General features: G+C 38.5%; 1 protein-coding gene across 4 annotated transcripts in view; it reads right to left on the bottom strand.

Moving 5' to 3' along the window:
- The window catches only part of COL24A1 (collagen type XXIV alpha 1 chain), a 313443-nt gene that overhangs the window by 146575 nt on the left and 146702 nt on the right, over positions 1-20166 (bottom strand). For all 4 annotated transcript variants that reach the window (XM_031465514.2, XM_064493377.1, XM_064493376.1 and 1 more), the window contains 2 exons: positions 18278-18331; positions 15093-15137 (listed from right to left, as the gene is read on the bottom strand). In XM_031465514.2, coding sequence (XP_031321374.2) covers positions 15093-15137; positions 18278-18331 — 99 coding nt within the window. The remainder of the gene's footprint in view (positions 1-15092; positions 15138-18277; positions 18332-20166) is intronic.

Genomic DNA, 20166 nt, shown 5'->3' with positions numbered 1-20166 from the left:
CAGTGTTACAGGAAAGATGATGAATTAAGCCACGGGACAATTGTGGCTCTTAGAGAGTTTATTCTGAAATAAGAGTTTGTAAGTTCATTGAAAAGTCAACTGCTGGAATCACAAGAATGATGCAGTACATAGAGTAATAATAAAAGAGAAACAGTGGAGAATCTTAACGAAGATTCTTTGGAGGCAAGAGACAGAAGAAAAAACAAAGGAGTCGGAGAGGAGGAGAACCATGACTGTGCAAAGAAAGTTAAAGAAGGAAAAAGTTTCAGGGAGAGAGAAATCAGGGTTATGTGGGAAGGGGTGAGAAGGATGAACACTGAGTAGTCACTGGAACCACAGCCTTAACCTATAAGAACTATCAGCAATTTGTATCTTTTTGACAAAGAATTTTCATTTAAAAATGTTTCAAAATACAGATTGCACATCTAAAACACATTAAAGAAAACAACAAAGCTTTTAGCAGGAATGTGCCATGCTACAGGGCAAGACCTAGATAACTACAATAATTGAAAACATTTCACTTTTTTGCAAAATGGTATAGGTTATAGTCTAAAGATTTGTTAGCTAAAGTGGAAATTCAGAAGGCCAAAAAGCCATATGTATAATAAATCACTTGTTAGAACTGAAAAGAAATACTATTTTTTTCCCCAAAAGTCAGTAAAAACTATAAAATACTCAGGTTCTATTTTTTAAAGTAACCACATCCTACTTATCCACTAAAGACTGATATAAAGTCAGGATATTTCCTAGTTGAAATAAAAATGGTTTAAAAAAATTTTTTTATGCGAAGTTCTTAGATGTGACAATTATCCTAAAGAAAAAAATCATTGTGTCTTAACTATAGTTTAGAGTTTCTCTATATTGTTTCAAGTTTTCTTTTCAATGTAGAAACAATTGTATTTACAGGATAATGAATCTCAGACCCTCCCCCCTCAACCAATTCCTCAAATTCACCTGAATATACAATATACAAGGCTAATTCCCTAGGAGTTAGTTCTGTTTTATCTTAGAAACATATTAACTTCAACATCTGCATTAGTGTTACTGTGTTTACACTCTTTAAAAATAAGAGAATTTTACAAGTCATCTTATCACAATAAGTAGTAATTAATTATATTATATGTAATTGCTGATACTTGACCATGTTTTTACCTTTAAAAATGGTAATTTTACATGATTCAATCAAGTGTAGACTTGGAGGGTAGGAGAAACAGAAGATCAGCCAGACAGGAGGAAATAATTCAAGCACAACATGGAAAAATGTCTTCATCACTTGTGTTCATTTCTCTACCTCAAGTTCGTGTACTTTTGCCCAAGACAATGATGCAGACTGCTGTCAGTCTAGACAGATAACGGGAAGATGTAGAAAAGTGGAAAGAGTGCATAATATATCTGAGTAAAAAAGAGAAATTCCTCTAGATATTATAAACATAAGACACCTATGAGACATTTTCATAGGAATATTCACTATACAATTGTGTAAGCAGATTCAGAGCTAAAAAGATCCATGTGATCATCAGCAAACGGACAGTAGAGACCTAGAGAGTAAATAGGTCACCAAAGAGCATATGTACCTGGAGAAAAGGAAGAGGCTAAGACCAGTACCATTCAGAGAGCAGGGTGAAAAAAAGAAAACTTACGGAGGTGTCTAGACATAAACAGAAAACGTACTGTCAAAAGGAGGGTCCTGCCTATTTATTCATCACCCGTAATGCTTCTTCAGACCTTTTCATTTGGGGGTAATTTTATGACTTGACAAGAATGAATGAACCTTTTCTGTTTATTTGTAAATACATCCCTGTTTCTAAATAGCTAATCTTTGGATCACTTCACTCCTATTTCCAAACAAAATCTGGAAACTGAAGATGTATTTCTTTGACCGTGTGACTTGGAGTAAGTTACTTTAGCTCATTGTGCCCCTTCCTCCACCATCCAGGAAGATGTGACTTTAAGTCAATTAGCCTGATGCTCTGTGAAGCCAGGACGATACCTTGTCTGACGCTGTATCCCTTATGTCTCACACACCGCCTGGGATGATAAATTATGCTGAATGAATGAGTGAATAAATTAGATAGAGCAGTAGTGCTGGAAACAGAGACGAGCTGCCCACATCGCCCTTCGAGAAAGATCTTATTGCCGCTGTCATCGGCTCCTTTAAAGTTTAGGCTTCAGCAAAGAGGCTTACGTCCAAAGACTAATTAAAGTGAGGTTACAAGAAGGCCTGGCCACATTCTCCTAACACGGCACTACTCTAATGGGCTCTGTGTGCTCAGAGCTCCCTAAGGGGTTGTTCGGGCTCTCACCTCCCCCAGTGGAAGGAGAGAGAAAACTGAGCCAAAAACCTAGGATTTAACAGTCAGAGTGACCAAATTCCAGAGAAGGCTGTATCTCTAACCAAGACAAGTCTGTTATGCCAAGGTCAGGGCCTTGTACTAAGTGATGAATCTTTCCCTGATGGGCTGAGGATGAAGTTTTTGGAGCTCACCAAAGACTGAGGACACTCTGGCAGCAAAAGTTATAGCTTTTGTTATAATTTATTTTCCAGGATATCTGACTTACTTTACAAAATATTCTTGAAGTCTACTTCTCTTTCAAGTGATGTGTGCTTATATTATACGTAGACAGTTTAACTATGCCCATATCTAGTGCCTAAGGAATTCAAATGAAGCGAACGAGGAAACGATGCAGCACAGGGCTTATCCTAAATCATACCTGTTACTGAGCACAGGAGACAGACAGTTCTCTCAATTTTTATATTTTCTGTAACGAGGTAGGCGTATAAGTAAATAAAACCAATGATTATTCACTGGTGTTATCCACTGAGTCTTTGAAACTAAGAATGTGCCTAATTAGCTTTATTAATTTAAATTTTCTGAAAGCTGAAGATAAAATACCTATAAACACGGGTGACTAAAGAAAAGACAATTATATAGAAAGTCTGCATTCATTCACGCTTTAAAAAGTATGGAAATGCCATAAAACAAATGCATTTATTAGCCAGCAAACATTATTTGAGAATATAATACATGCCAGGCATTAATGAATAATGTAGACTACTTTACATCGTCAGTTAAATGTAGAATAAGATGAGCACTTCGTTATTTTAGAGGCTCCTGACTGGACAGTAGTTTACTTTGATACCAGTTCCTCCACTTCAGACTCCTGACACTTGGACCTATCGGTTTCCTAAGAGATAGAACTGAATGGTCTGCTCAGCATCCAAACAGGCATTTCAGGCTCTGACATGTCCCTCTTACTCTCTTAGACTGTACACAGTCATTAAAAGTTCAGAATGAAGTTCTGCCTTGGGAAGGCCTGGCAGTGATTAAAAGAATATGCCTGGAATGTCTTCTCAACAGATGCTTTTACTCCCGCTTATGTTATGGGAGCTCGAGAGCAGAAAGGCAACCGGTCTGCCCTCCCTGCACTGAACTGCCTGGCAGTGTTCACACCCCCCACTCTTCTGAATGAGTCTCTTGGCAATAAATCAAACGTGATAAAGTGAATATGAGCACAGGGCTACCATCTATCTTCGTTGAACTTCTTGGATAATTAGTTTAAAAAAATGTAAGTTGGATGAGAAGTAAGAGGTATTTTCCTAGTGTGACACTTGTGTGGCACCACACGTGAACTGTGAGGCCTTCCCAGGACTCCAGTAACTAGCAGGGTCATTCACGGAGAAGGATATGTGCTTACAATCACAGCACATTTTTCCACAATCAAAATTAGTTCTGTAATTTTTTTATGCAGACTTCACAGTTGAGTTTTTTTTGTGTGTGTGGACTCTATCTGAAGCTAAACTTAAAGTCAGAAAATCTATTGTCTGCTGCCTCCCAAAAATCTCTGTACCTAAAAGAGAGGGAAATGACAGCACGGCACTGGTAAGTGCTTGTCTAGAAACGTGAGTTCTAGATTAGATCTCCAGCTCTGAAGCAAGTCATGCAACGAGTCTGGGTCTCATTCTCCCAATTCTGAAAACACAAAGAGGATGAGCTAGGCAATCGCTCACGTACTTTCCAGCTCTAAACTACAGTTTAAACACAAGGAAGAGGAAAATCACTAAGGTATTCAAAACCTTTTGGACAGGTGAGGAAAAGATGTAACTTAAAAAAAATTGGAATACTTTTATTTCATAGAGAGAGGATGTGTCTAACATTCTGGATTTTTCAGTATCACTAAAGAAAATATTTACTGATGACCTCTCCAGGAGGTGGACTTTGTAACCTCTCATAGACCTCACTTTATTTTTTTAAAATCTTCTTGTTTATTTATTTTTTAAACTTATCTTATACATGTGTGTGGGCTTTGAGGATGGAGGCTGTGTTCTGTTCATCTCAATGCTCATCTCACTGCCCAGCACCTTAATTCGCACATAGCAGGTGCCCAGTAAATATCTGTAGAATGAATACATGGCAGAAATTTGATGCTAGAGTCAATTAAAATATTGAAATTGTGGAATTGTGGGATTCAGATAGGCTGCAGAAGAATCTGGAGGGCTTTTCTGAAAGATGAAGATATCACCTGCCAGAATGAAATCACACTGGGTCACGTGTCTCTTTTATTTCTTGCTCTGTGATCTCCACTTGCATCATTTATTCCTGCTAGTTCAGTGTGACAGAGCATCAACCCTACAGAGCTTGACCTAAGTGACTGGCCTATTCGTGGCTTTATTTTGGGCCTCCCAGACTGTGTGTGATGTTACTAATTCTCTACTATTGACTTTCAGAGACCCTCAGTTTTGGTTTTGTTACGCTGCAGAAGACACTGGTTAAGGTAGTGATCTCACTGGTACCACACAGGTAGAAAACTCCCTCTGGGTAGAGAGCAGGTCCTTGAACGTTTACCGTGCTGAGGACACTCGTAACAACACGGCACTGAGAACACCGAAGCTTAATGATGCCGTCAGAGCCCGTTTGAAAAGGTGCAGTCATTTCACAGAAATTCCATATGGGTTCTTAGGTTCCTCATCCTGCCGACTTTCTCTAAGGAGGTGAGCGAGCTGTCCCTGCATACCAACGTGCTGGTAATACAGTCTTTCCCATTACCTAACTCAGGGCATGTGGAAATGTGGCAGCTCTGCACGAGCACACACAGGTTCCCCTCAGAGTGGCCTGACACTTTCAGGGCAGAGCACCTGCAGACCTCTGGGTTCTTAACAGCGTGAAAATGTCCATCAAGCTGTATGTCAACATTGCCAAGGACAACTTATAAATCCTCTATTTGTAAGTATGCAAATATTCTGACTCCTTACTTAGGAAGTGAACAGTGATGGGATAGTTCCACCGTGTACGCTGAATTCTAGGAGACATTTATTTTTCCAGTGGGAGACCAAGACCGCAACTTAATTATCTCTCAGCTACTGAGGATCAAGTCTAGCCTAACACACTTACTTCTTATTGTTCAAGATGCTGGGACAATCTAAGCAAAATCCTTGAGTGCAGATTTGTATGACCCTCCTCTTATACTGGGTTCCTACAGTACACAGCAGTTCTCATCTCTTAATAATTGGAACCTTGAAACTGTCACCAACTGATCTGCCACCCCTGCCACAGATGCCACGTAGGTTGGTCCAATTATGGCAGTCGGATATATTCTAAGCTAAATTTTGGAGAGAGGGCAGGTAGAGGGAAGTTCCGATTTTGGGTGGTTCTGAATTTTAAGAATGAAACGAACAGATCCACTTTCAGACTTCCTATAGGCAGTTTGAGTGACTTTAAGTCTCTGAACTGTTCTCAGAGGGGTAATGATATAGTTTCTCATGACTTACTTGTTTGGTGAGTCATTGGCTACCTGGAAGATATTACAACACGTTCCTCGGATCCTGCCTCTTGCGAGCGTTACACCTGCTTGTCTGTACACAGAAGACACAGGCCTGCTCACAAGTATTGCTGTCCTCACAGCGGCTCCTCACTGGTGCCTGGGAACTTGGATTTGGGGAGGGTTCCCACCATTTCCAGAACTGATAAGAGTGCCTCTTGTCAGAGGGCCTAAACTGTTTAACCAAACGACGCAGTTCATGCTGAACACCTGCTCTCCTTCCGGGAGCTGGGCGTTTTGGTATGCACTGGGCAGAGATGCCAATGTGACCAGCCCCCAGGGAAAACCATGGGCACCGAGTCTCTAATGAGCTTTCCCGGTAGACAATACTTCACACGTGTCGTCAGCTCACTGCTGGGAGCGCTAAGTGGGTCCTGCGTGATCCCGCCGGGAGAGGACTCTGGGGAGCTGCTCCGGTTTCTTCTGGACGTAGCCCCCTGCGCCTTCAAACACTGCCGTCTCTGCTCTGCATCCTTTCACCGTAATGCATCTTAGTTACGCACACGACTCTGTGCTGAGTCCTGTGAGATACTGGTGAGATCGCTGCCTTAACAGTGTATTGCAATGACTGTATTTTAACTGTTGTTAACAGTGGTGCCTTGACCAAGATAGCGACATAAGAGAATCCTGAACACACCTTGTCCCACAGACACGCCAAACGTTCAGCTACACATGAAGCAACGCCTTCTAAGAGAGATCTGGGAACCGGCTGAGTGACTCCTACACATAGACCCACATCAACGCTGGCAGGATGGGATGAGACACCCTCACCGTCAAGTCCACCTGGGGCGCAGCGCTATGTAACTGCGAGGGGCCCTCCAACTCCCAGCTTCCCCCTGAGAAGCGAAGGGTTTGGACCCCACATCCAGCACTCCAACTTTTAAGACTCACCAAAAGGACAGGCTCCCAGAACACCTGGCTCTTATAGCCAACAGGGTTTGTATCCACAAGACCCGTAATACTACAGCAAAGAAAGAAGCAATTCTTAATGAGTGCACAAGCACTCACCAAGGCTATACCCCCAGGTCTCAGTGTACACGGAGCAGGCAAAATCACCCATTTCCCAGTCTTCTCCTAAAAGAGGTTTACTTGCATACTTTAAAAGCCGCTGCCTAAGGGCCAGATTTCTAACCTAGGAGGCATCTGGAAGAGACCTCCCCGGGAGAACAGGGAGGCAGTAGCCCCCTCCCCCACCCCCTCTCTCCAGCCTGCAGTAAGTCACCAGTGTCTCCGTGGAAGGAGTTTGTACACACGACTGTACTCCAGCTTTTCCAGCTGCTTCCCGAGGGAGCGGTATCCATATTGCCTGGCTCTGATACTCAGTGGGACTTAAGTTCACACGTCCCGCAAGACTAGCAAACAAACAATCAGTTCTTAACTAGCTATCCACCTAGGGCTCAGTGCAGAGGGAGCAAAAAATGCATTTTTGTCTGCTCCCAGTCTTTCCATGAAAGGGGTTTCTCCGTATACCTTAAAAGCTGCTGCCTGAGGGCCTGTCTTCTAATTTAGCAAGCATTTAGGAGCTGGATGCAATCCTTCCCAGAGACAGGGAATGACAGTGAACACCTTGTCCGCTTTCTCCCTCCATCCTGCTCCGACAATAAAACCAAGTCACCAGTATCTCCTGGAAGGAGCTTGCACACCAGTTTTTGTGGCTGCCACCTGAGTGACAGGTCCCTAGGCTACCTGGCTCTAACAGCCAACAGAGCTGGCATTCACAAGTCCAATGGGGCTGGAGCAAACAAAGAAACAGTTCTCAATAAATACAGGAGCACCTCCCTGTGGCTTTAAACAGAGGTCAGCACAGAAGGAGCAGGCAAAAACTCCATCTTCTAGTTTCCCCCTGGAGGGGGCTTAACTACATCCTTTCTTAGCTGTGGCCTGAGGGTCCAGCTTTGAATCAACCTACATATGTGGTCCTTCACTTTTGGACACTGACAGGTCTTAGCATACCCTGAACTACTGGGAGCCATTAAGAACAAAGAATATTTTACTTTATAACAGTCACTTAATGCATCTTTAATAAGGATAAAAGAAAAATATATACTTAATATAAAATAAAGTATATAAGCCTTTATATGCTTGGCTTTCAACTACTTCTGTGTTTTTAGCTTGAGGCACATCATCAGTGTATCATTCATTCACCCCACAGATAGAAATTTTGCATTTTAGCTTTTATCTTATAATCATGTGAATTACAAAAAATTTGTTGGTTTCTCTTTAATAACCACTTACATGTGACTTAAGTGGTCAGTCTCTTGGTCTCTCTCTTATCACATTTGGTTTTGTGACATGCATGATTTTCTGCAGTCTTCGTTTTCCCATACCCTTTAGCTTTCATATTTGTAGAAAAAAGTTCTATAGGACCACATCTAGTATAGTATTTATTATTTTCTTAGTAACTTACTTTGCTTTTTACAAAGAGATGGCATAAATGTCAGGAAAGTAGAATGTCTTACATCCCCAAGGACTCAAAAATCCTTCCACCTTTGTAAGCACCTCAACTGTTCCTAGAAATCTGCTAACTCCGTTTTCTTAGATAAATCTCTTGTGCTTGAGATTAAAAACGCTATTGGTGGGTGAGGAGGGTGGGAAGGAATTAACTGGGAGCTCGAGATTTGCAGATACTGACTGGTATATATATAAATAAACAAGTTTATACTGTATAGCACAGGGAAATATATTCAATAGCTTGTAGTAGCTCATGGTGAAAAAGAATATGAAAATGAATTTATGTATATCCATGTGTGACTGAAGAACTGTGCTGTACACCAGAAATTGACACAACATTGTAAACTGACTATAACCCAATAAAAAAATAGTAAAAAACAAACAAACAAATAAAAAACTATTGGCAACTCATTTATAAAGTAATCGTTCACCTTGTAGTTACCTGAATATGATTTTTAGAAAATGGCAAGGTTAGTAGAATTATCTTTTTAAATTCATTTCCCTTCAATTTACCTGGAATTGTAATGTCATATATCTTCTATGTTTACATCCATTAATATGTCCACACTCTTTCTGTATATTCCCTTTTGACTTACTGATTTATATTTTTTTTCTGATCTTCGACACTTTCATAGATTTAATAGTTCAGTGAAATTAATTCACTATGGCTTCTTAATCAAAGAAGTGATGCTATTAAAACATTTCAGATGATATATGTCAAATACATGATTCTAAAACAACAATTCTAACACATTCATTTTTTTTTGAGATGCTCCTCAGACCACAATGTGATGCCTGGGGCCTCATCATCTCCAGCTTCACAGGGTAATAAGAGGACAATGTGCAATCATTAGAAAGGTAACTGGCCTCTTCACCTCACTGTTGAGAGGGGGCGGGACGGCATGGAGAAGTTAGGCATGGCTCCTCTTCAATCCCAGCTCCGCTGCTTTACTCTCTGACCTTGGACAAGTTTCTTTACCTCTCTGATACATAAGTTTTCTTTTGTGTTAAAATAGGAATAACTTTTATCTCCCAGTGTCTCTGTGAGCTTTAAGATATAAATATATGCAAAGTATCTGGCATATCACAGATTTTCAAGAAATAGTAGCTATTTTTATCATACGACGGAATGTACTGTGGATGTACATTTCACATAACTTTCCAGTCTCTGAAAAAACTTGGCACTCCCTGTTGTGTGAGAGATACACACAGCCTTGTTGCTGTGTTCCAGGTTTGTGCAGCCTGAAAACAGGGTGGGTAGATGACATCCTTAAAAACAAAGGCACTGAGACCACAGGGGCCCTACGGAGGGGCATTTGATAGAGTTTTACTTTGTTCTTTCTGTTTGGCTAACTGGTACCATCCGCTTTTGGGACTTTACCTCAAGGAAATATGAGTCACTTTTTATGATTTAGGTATGTCCTTCTAAAGCTACCATTCTCCTCCTAATGAAAGAATGGAACTCATTAAATAAAATCAACTTGTATGTAGAAAACAAACTTACGGTTACTAGGAGGGAAGGCGGGGTGGAGGGGTTATAGATTGGGAGTTTGGGATTTGCAGATACTAACTACTATGTATATAATAGAGAAAGAACAAGGTCCTACTCTGTAGCACAGGGAACTGCATTCAGTATCTCGTAATAGCCTATAATGAAAAAGTATACGGAAAGGAATATATATATATATATATATATATATATATATATATATATATATATATATATTCTATATTTATACACACACACACGTATAACTGAATCACTATGCTGAAATGAATACAACATTGTAAAGTGAGTATACTTCATTAAAAAAAATGGAGAAGAAAAAATCAACTTTTATCAAGTTTAATAATTTCACAGTATTGCTACCAGAGAGCAGCAAAACCACTGTATCATATGAGGTTTTGTGTTGAGCACTTCTAAAATATTTTCTTCCAGAGCCTTCAAATCTTTCCTGATTCCACTGTAAATGCATTAAATTATATTTCAATATGTCTCAGAAACTAATAACATTTGACAATATTTTAATTGCCAGCCTGGCCTCTGAGATTACAGAGTAAAATTTTATTTTGCCCTTTTCTAAATCTTTCTAACCATTGATTCACAAGGATGTACTTCAAGGTTCAATTTAAAAACAGTATGAATGAATGTTTGCATGACACAGAGAAAATAATCTTGGAACTACAATTTAGAAAATTTGGATTTGAAACCCAGATCTACTGCTTACTAGCTGTATGAATTAAAACCTATCACATAACTTCATTAAATTTCAGTGTCCTTACTTATAGAATGGCAATAAGACTTATGTTACAAGGGTTGTTTCAAGATTAAATGACATAATAGGCCTTCAATAAATAGATCTCTTTTTATTTCCTCCTCTGACTCACCTCTATTTGGCTTTGAATGAACTGGTAGTAATCCAGCTTAGAATCAGCCATCAGAAGCTCTATGATTTTGAAGGTTTTATAATGAGAAGTGGAATACCTGGTTTTGAGGATTATCCATGGCCTTTCCTCTTCCTCTCTGTTCATCAGTCATTTACTATATACTAGCACATCAGAGGGCAGGCAGAAAAACAGAGAGGACACGGCAGATTGCTTATGAAATCTTGCTAAATTGATAAATTAAGGAATAAATGAGGTGAAATCAAATAGTTGGGTTACCTTTTAAGAGATTAAATCAATGTGGTCAGACCATAGGACAACCATAAGAATCTCTTCAAGTGGGCAGAAAAATGGCAACCGAAATTTGATGCAATCAAGGTCACTTTACGAAAAAAAATTCCAAATTTTATCTTTAAAATAACAGACCAGAAAAGGATCCTGGGGGTGACCGCTGATCATTTTCCAAAGACATCCCAACCTCCTGCTATAGAAGAAAGCCTGCCTGGTTCTGAGAACCATCAACCATAAAGAAAACACGATAGAAGTTATTATCCCAATCATGGAACAGGCCATGAAGCCGTTGCCTCTAAAATATTTAGTTTAGTTCTATTTGCTCCAACTCTAGAAAGACATAAGGAAACTGGAGGAGAGCCAGAGAAAAGAAGCCAAATTGGCAGGTGAGAGGAAGACTAGAAAACACTGCAATTCTTAGGAAAGAGTCACAGATTCTCAGAATTGGAATTCTCCCTAGACATCATACGTACTAATTCCTTATGCTTCCAGAAGGTTTCTATAAATCACAAATAGTTACTATATGCTGGGACTGACCAGAAGCACTCCCTTTCACTGTGGACTTTGTCCAAACCATGACCTTAAACACATCTCAAGGACATCTACCCATCATCCCCGCTGCCACCGCCTGGCTCGTCATCCTGCTCTCTCTGGAGACTCAACAGCACCCTGACGGGCTATCCCTTTTCCCTCCTGCTCCCCACAACCTTGTTCCAACAACCCGACCCACTGCCACCAGAGTGGTCTTAAAACACAAAACAAATCATGTCACTGGCTCACTTAAGACTGCTTCAGTGATTTTCCATCTATTTTAGGATCAAGTCCAAAATAATAAACATGGCCCCAAATGATTTGGCTCCTGCCTCCTTCACTAACACCACCTACTGTTGCTTTTCCCTTGGCTCACCAAGGTATGTCCACACTGGCTTGCTTTCAGCTCCTCAAACCAGTAAGATGCTTTCTTACTTAGAATCATCACATATAAGAATAACCACCACCACAGCCGTCACAGCTAACATTTATCAAGTCTTCACTATGTCACTGGCTCTGGGTTAAGTGCTTTAAGTGCATTACCGTGTTTAATCCTAAGAAACTATGGGGTAGTTATTGTTTTAATACTTTTACTGTTGAGCAAACAAATATTTAGAGAAGTCAAGAAATGTCCCTACAGCAAGGTACGTGGCAAAGTTGGAAAGCATGTTATATTATATATTCCAGGAACGTTCTTTCTCCCCACCCTTCCCTAGCTGGCTCATACCCTTCTTTATGGTCACAGCTTATATGTTATTTCCTCAAAACGGTCTTTTCTCATCTCCTCATCTAAATTTGTCACCTTTGTCATAGTCCCTTAAAATTTTTCTCTATCTAGAATGTATCACGGTTTATAATTATATATTTTTATGAGATTATTTACTTAATGTATCAAATCTTTAGTAGGCTGTAAGTTTCATGAAGGCAGGATCAAAGGCTCAATAAATGTCCTGAATAGAAATAAAAATATCTGCTTGCAGAAAGTCATTCAAATCTAAGAATGAGGTGTTGAATCACTTATGGAAGAATCTGTTTGAGTGCTAGAAATTCTATTAAAATATTCTTGCCTACAAAAAAAAAGCTATTCCCTTATAATTCTATCCCTTGTAATGTCTGTTCCTTTATAAGGCCTATCTACTGATCCTACTTCTAAAAAAGTATACTCTTTTCCCTTTTACAGCTCTTCAAATACTTTCAGCCTACAAAGTCAAAGACAGAGGACTGGCAATTAAGGTGGAATAATTCCAGATTTATTCATAAAAAATAGAATGCCAGAACGAAAGAGTAAGGAGGCATCTTTTGAAATTAGAGTCTTATTCAGGGCACGTTTACAGAACTTAATCATGTGCCTACAGCAGGTAAATGTAAGAGGTATACAGACATGGAATACAGGTGAGACCACGATGCTTGGCACGCTCCATCACCAACTGGGTTGTAAATTGTGTAAATCTAAAGAAAAACAGACTGGAGGAGTTCTGGTGGAAGGCAATTAACCGACTGCACAAAAAGTTTCAGAAAAGTAAAAACTAGCTATGCGATCCCAACTAACCTTAGGCAGCCCCAGATTACAAGGCCGACATCGTCAAGTACAGTCGGATTTCCCCACACCTCTTAGGAGTTTTGTTTAAACAGAACTCTGGAGCAGGTGAACTGTATTTCTAAGGTTCTCAGATGAATACAATAAAATAAAAGCTGAGAGAGACCAAGAGCAAAAAATATTCTTTAGGTATTTTATGTATCTTCATTAATTCAGTATATATCCACTGAAGCTTTTTTTAAAAGCCTTTATCTCCCACCCTTAATGAGAAAGATGGAAACTCAAAGTTGAAAAGGTCCTTTTGTTTGATAACTTATCTGACACCTAAAATTTCTCTATAAAATCTAGGCCAAGTGGCTGTTCAGCTGACATTAAAATACCGCCAGCTGTGTTAAATACCTTGATGGGAATGGAGGATCCTTTCACAAAGTATATGCGTATCAAATCATCACATATACTTCAAATATCTTAACTTTATTTGCCAAATATACCTTAATAAAGCTGGAAAAAGTCCTCAGCATGGTATAATGCTTTGAATGTTGAGATGTGGACTTTGAGTTTGGAGCTGCGGGTTTAAATCCCAGCGCAGCGGTTGACGAGCCATGTAACTGAACAGGCTACTTACTGTCCTTCACTTTCCTCATTTCAGAAACTGGAATAACAAAATGTGTTTTTTTAAAACTGAAAAGTAAATGAAGTGCCACAATATAAAATATTACTTAGCATGATCCCTGGCACATAGCAAATAATCCATAATTACTAATTTCCCTCCAGTAACATAAACCTGCTACCTGCCAAGACACTCCATTTCCTCTTTGGACAGCACTGACGACAGGCTCTTACAGTGCGTGGAACAAGGCCGACATCACTAAGCTAATAAAACTTAGACGTTCGATGTATAAGATGGTATTTTCAGAACAGATATCCTTTGTTGGTATTGGGAAGTTTGGCTATAAATTCTAGTTTATGTATTTCTTAAGCAATTTATCATTCAGGAATGGCAGAATTTCACTTCTTTAAATTACACTTTAAAAATTTTGAATGACAGAAATATACAAATCATATTCTTATTTGATGAGAAGCATTGAATAATCTAATTGATACACGTAGTCCCCTGAAATTTCCCTTCTCAGTAAAAACAGGAACAAACGTTCACCTCCTAGTGACTCAGGAGTCACTGGGATGGCGATGATCTTTTAAAACCAAATGGGTCACCTCCCTATTTTTTATCAATAATTAATCACAAAAATTAAGAGGATCAGAAATGTACTGCTGTTTTACTACCAGACTAGAAAATACAATTATTTAATTATTAAGCTCACAAAACAGTTTTTTTAGAAAATTTATTTTTATTTAAATTGTAAGATAGGTTATAGGAAATTACATTTGCTCATTTAACCGATGAAATAAAGCAGTATCACCTGCTTTCTGACAACCCAGCACACTCGTAAATAAATTCACTTGCGTTGGGTTAATTTAATTTCCTACTTTATATGTAATGTAGGTTCATCTATTAGGGCATATCATAGCTGGCTTTTTCCACTGCAAAAAATAAAATGACTTCTAACATATTTGATCCGAATACAACAAAAAGCCTCCTACTTCTGCAATAACGTAAATTCAAACAGGTCAAACTTTTTTTTGAGCAAAGAAACCATGTTTTTCATTGAATTAATTCGTGATTTACTTCAGTCTGTCAAAGATAAAGAAAAATACCTTTAAAGTATTACAATATTTTACGGCTTGATAATCTGTAGCTTTTTAATCATGAAAAATGTTATGGTCAAACTTAGACTGAAATGACCAAAACGAAATGTAAAGACCAAATATTAGACACAAGAATGTTCCTGAGGTCACAAATGTAATTTATGTTGCACAGAAATATCAGTATCGTGTGCTTCCTCTCATTTCTCTTTTGTATAGTAGGCTTTATCTGTCACATCACAAGGGGGTTTAAATTTGTAGTGGATAAGTATTTTGTATTCTGAATTTTATAAGCACAGATCATGGCTAATATGATTCTTAAAAATGCCCACAAGGTGGTCAAAAAAATGAAAGTAAGAGAATAAAACAAGCTTACTATTTCCCCGGTCTTTCCAGTGTTTCCTTGCTCTCCCACTTCTCCCTGTTAATGAAGAATATAAAGCTGCAAACATGATTATTTTTCAAACAAGATTACTCTCGACATCACTCCTGCCTTCGTCTAGTGCCGTTAATTATCTAGTCATAACCTAGAAAATAACAAAGGAACTTTCCGTTATTCAGATCTTTGTTACAGCGTTTCTATGAAATGTGGTCTTTCCTCTATTTTCATTCTAATAGTAATGACCTGTTTTCTTAAATGATATTCTTCTATTTATGACTTTTGATCACTTTTAAAACACTCTTATAAATTAAATTTTAAAAATAAAATATACTCTATAAAAGGCAGAGTGGTAGGCACTGTAGAGCTTATTAAGAAGAATGAAAATAAAGTCTTTGCCCACAGGGACACTCTGCTTCAGGAGATGAGATACCTCATAACACTGAGCAGAACACACAGAACAGAAGACAAACCACAGGTACGTAGTGAAGGGGTTCACAGGAACAGGCACCCTGTGGGCGGGTGCAGAGCTGGCTTCACTGGAGAAGTAATGTATGTTCATAACCTTAACCACAATTCTGCTGGCCCTAAAGCTCTGAAAACCCAAAACTTTTCAACACATTTGGTGGCAAACTTGACCTGACCAGAATTTATCTGTTAGCCATGATTTTACCTGATTTGGAGGAGACTCTTTATAATCTTAATATATTGTGATTAATCTGAACATCCTTACATCCCATCATAGAAATACCAATGTGTCTAACTGTGGTGTGCTGTCCCAGGGCCTGCTGGCAGTGTTAGGTAAAAATACAGTAAATACACCATATTACCTTTTTAAAATCTGAACACTAATGGTTTCAGATAATACACCGTGAAACTGTATTTGATTTAGGCCCTGAAGAATTGGTGGTTTTTACATTAGTGATGAAAAAGCCATTTTTAGCGGTGAGGAACAGCATGAGCAAAGGCTGAACCAAAGCACAGATTAATGAAAGAAAGGTTTCAAGGCACCACCTGGAGTTAATCTGACAGGAATGTACATTTTATTTATATCAAAAATAAGAGATTAAGTCATCAACTTCTGTCTACAAAGCAATAATCACATTGCAGCGTGGAGCAGTTAAACTTCACCGAATACTGTGGCCACTCATGATATGCAGCTATCAGCATTCGAAATCAACTGGTCTGAGCTGAAATGGGATGTACACATAAAATACACACTAGATTTCAAAGACTTTGTACAAAAAACTCGTTAATAACTTTAATACTGATTACATGTTGAAATGATAGTATTTTTATGTCTTAGGTTAAATAAAATATAAATTACTAAATTAATCACACCTATTTCTTTTCACTTTTTGATTGTGGCTCACATCTGTGACTCATTATATGCTCTATCAGATGGTGCTGATTTTAAGCACTGAAACCTAATATTCATATAGGTAATCAGTTTGAAATAAACTTTCAAACACTACAAAAATTTTCTTTTCAATTTCTGTATCCATTTAGATAAATCATAAAGAAAAAGGCAGAATAAAGTAGGCTGTAAATCTAGTTTTTGACTGACAGTTCATTAGACAGCTTTTATAGAAAGTCTGTGGCAGGATTACATACATACATACAGCAATTTTCTTTTATTTTCCCCCTCCTTACTCAATGTTCCTCTCAGATGCCAACAAGGGAGATGAACCCTTTGGGATACACAGTCTTAGGGGAGGTCTGTGTTAACAAGCAGAAAGCAGAAGCTGCTTGCAGATTAACTGCACTCCTGCTTTAGTTTTCAGAGAACCTAGAGGTAGGAGGTGAGTTGTCTTTAAGGGCAAAGACAGAGAGAGGAATAATTTCCCAGGCCTAGGGAGAGAACAGAGATCCCAGGGTTCTGTGAAAGGTGGTGACCCTTAACCAACTCCCAAGTGTCCCCCTAGAGTGCCAGGTCCCCCCAAGGGAGTGCCAGGTCCTAGTGACTAGCTCTGTGATATGCCAAAGAAGAAATTTCAGGGGCAGGTATGAGGACTGAACATTAAAGAACTTCCTACACCTCCTAGGTAGCACACAAGCCACCGAGATGCTGGTGTGAGGCTAGGGAGGAGGCAAGGTGTCAATAATGACTGAGATTAGCTTCTTGCCAGTTTGACTGGATGGTAGCTCACAGGTGGATTTTTTAGAGCTATTTGGTAGTACAGGGATTAATCCCAGTTAAAAAAAAAAAAAAAGAATTAAGCCTTCTATTTATAAATATCACACTTCTCTTTCCTGGGAGTTCCTTCATGTAACTTGAAAGTCAACTTCCCTAAGATAATTTCACATATTTCCCCAAGATAATTTCAGCGACAGACATGCTGACACGTTAAAAAATTTAAGCTCATATTTCTTTATTAATTGACCTTAAAAAATGTTGTTTGGCTTTTCCTTATATTCTAGTATCATAAAAATGATGAGTTTAGTATAAATAAGGAACCATAACTTTAGGAAATTTAGCAATAATTCTGTGATGCATTTAAATTTTTCATTAAATTTTAAATTTGTACAAATCACCAATTCTTGTAAGTTAGTTTCTTTCAGACCTTAATGCTTTGCATATAAAACCACTGCATCACTTTATATTTGTTGGTATTATTAAAAAAAATCATACAAAACTTGGAAACAAGGCAAAAACGTTAAGTAACATAGCCTTTCAATGTCATAAAAGTATGAAGGTCACCCAAGGATTATCCAGGGAATGTACTTAGTCAGAGTCACCGTATACTACTGCTCCAAGGACCCAGACTTGGTGGAGACAGATAGATAGATAGATAGATAGATAGATAGATAGATGTATTTTTAAGTGAAGTTATATTAACTTACAGATTTCTGTCTGATGGAATAGACAGCCCCCAAAGTTATGGTTTACTGTCTTGTATCCAACCCCAAATCTTAACATTTCTTTACTAAAATGTATATCCAATTATAGATACAGACACAGTCATAGATATTTATAGACAGATATATAGAAACAGATATAGATACAAAGACATACATTTCAAATGCTATATGAAGCACTTTTAACATATTACTGGTTCCCTCATTAATTAATAAGTTGACTAAAATCTTTGATATGTGTTCCTTTTCCATTGATAGGAAAGCCATAATTTTATTTTTTTGAAAATTAGACTTTATAACTGTAATAAAGTCAGCTGCTTTACCTTCAGGCCTTCCGGTCCTGGTTCACCTGCATACCCCTTTGGACCTGGTTTTCCCTGTAAGAGTACAGAATAAAGGAGATATGTTTAATCATTCTTCTTTTTGAAAACTGACCAAGATTTATGAAATTCAGTGTATTCTATGAGATAAAATGCTTCAAAATTATTTGATAAATGGTTTTCTTAATCAAACATTAGCTATTCATTCTACCATGTTTGACTGTCCACTTGCCATGCACAACTCAAGGGACCGGGGACTGAGGAGTACAGTAAATATATTTGCCTTCATAGAGCTTACATTCTAGTAAGAATGACACAATTCAAAAAATAAGTAAAATGCATGGTATGTTAGGTAGTGGTAAATTTGAAGAATACCAAATTAAGCAAGGAAGGGACCTATAAATTGTTGTGGGATTTTGTTAAAATTTTTGATAAGACTGACAAAAAAGACCTCACTGAGAAGGTTGTAATTAAGTAAAGACTTTAAAAAAAGGGACAAGTTATATGGATATCTGAAGGAAGAACATTCTAAGCAGAGGAAAAGAGCATGTGTAAAGGCACTGAGGCAAGAATGTGCCTGGTGTGTTGGGGAAATGAAGAGTCAACACAGCTGGAGAGAGTGAGAGAGGAGATCGGGAAGAAGATGAGGGATGGGAAGGGAATGCAGGATAGGAACACAAGTCACGTAGGGCCTGGTGGTTACAGTAAGAGCTACGGCTTTTACTCCAAGTGAGACAGGAAGCCTTAGACAAGCTTTGAGAAGAGAAGGGCCATGACCTCTGAGCAGGACCACTCTGACAAAACAGCAGAAGCAGCAAGTCCAAAGAGGAGTCCACTGCAATAATCCAAGTGAGAGATGACAGTGGCATTGACCAGAGTGATAACAGAAAAGGCTATGAGAAACGGTGAGATTCTGTACATAGTTTGAAGGTAGAGCTTCCAGGAATTGGTGACAGGTTATGGGTGGAATGTGAGAGGAAGAGAAGAGACAAGAACGAACTCAAGAATGAAGTTTTTAGGTGCAGCCACTATGGAAAACAGTGTGGAGATTCCTCAAAAGACTAGGAATAGACTTACCGTATGACCCAGGAATCCCACTCCTGGGCTTGTATCCAGAAGGAAATCTACTTCAGGATGACACCTGCACCCCAGTGTTCATAGCAGCACTATTTACAATAGCCAAAACATGGAAACAGCCTAAATGTCCATCAACAGGTGACTGGATAAAGAAGATGTGGTATATTTATACAATGGAATACTACTCAGCCATAAAAACCGACAACATAATGCCATTTGCAGCAACATGGATGTTCCTGGAGAATGTCATTCTAAGTGAAGTAAGCCAGAAAGAGAAAGAAAAATACGATATGAGATCGCTCATATGTGGAATCTAAAAAACAAAAACAAAAACAAACAAACAAACAAAAACAAAGCGTAAATAAAGGACAGAAATAGACTCACAGACAGAGAATACAGACTTATGGTTACCAGGGGGGTGGAGGGTGGGAAGGGATAGACTGGGATTTCAAAATTGTAGAATAGACTACACTGTATAGCACAGGGAAATATACACAAAATGTTATGATAACTCACAGAGAAAAAAATGTGACAATGAGTGTGTATATGTCCATGTATGACTGAAAAATTGTGCTGAACACTGGAATTTGACACAACATTGTAAAATGATTATAAATCAATAAAAAATGTTAAAAAAAAAAGAACGAAGTTTTTAATCTGGGTAGGCAACTGAATGAAATGAGGAAGACTGTGGGAAGAACACGTTTGGAGGGTGAATTCAAAGTATGGTTGTGGATCATCCTGTTAGACATCTACGCAGAGAGATCCTGTGGTAGTTATTACAAGTCCAGAGTTCAGGAGTAGAAGGTTCTGAT

The sequence above is a fragment of the Camelus dromedarius genome, chromosome 14 (assembly GCF_036321535.1).
Source record: "Camelus dromedarius isolate mCamDro1 chromosome 14, mCamDro1.pat, whole genome shotgun sequence".
In the NCBI taxonomy this organism is placed as follows: Eukaryota; Metazoa; Chordata; class Mammalia; order Artiodactyla; family Camelidae; genus Camelus; species Camelus dromedarius.
This window is presented reverse-complemented; position numbering and strand designations above follow the sequence as displayed.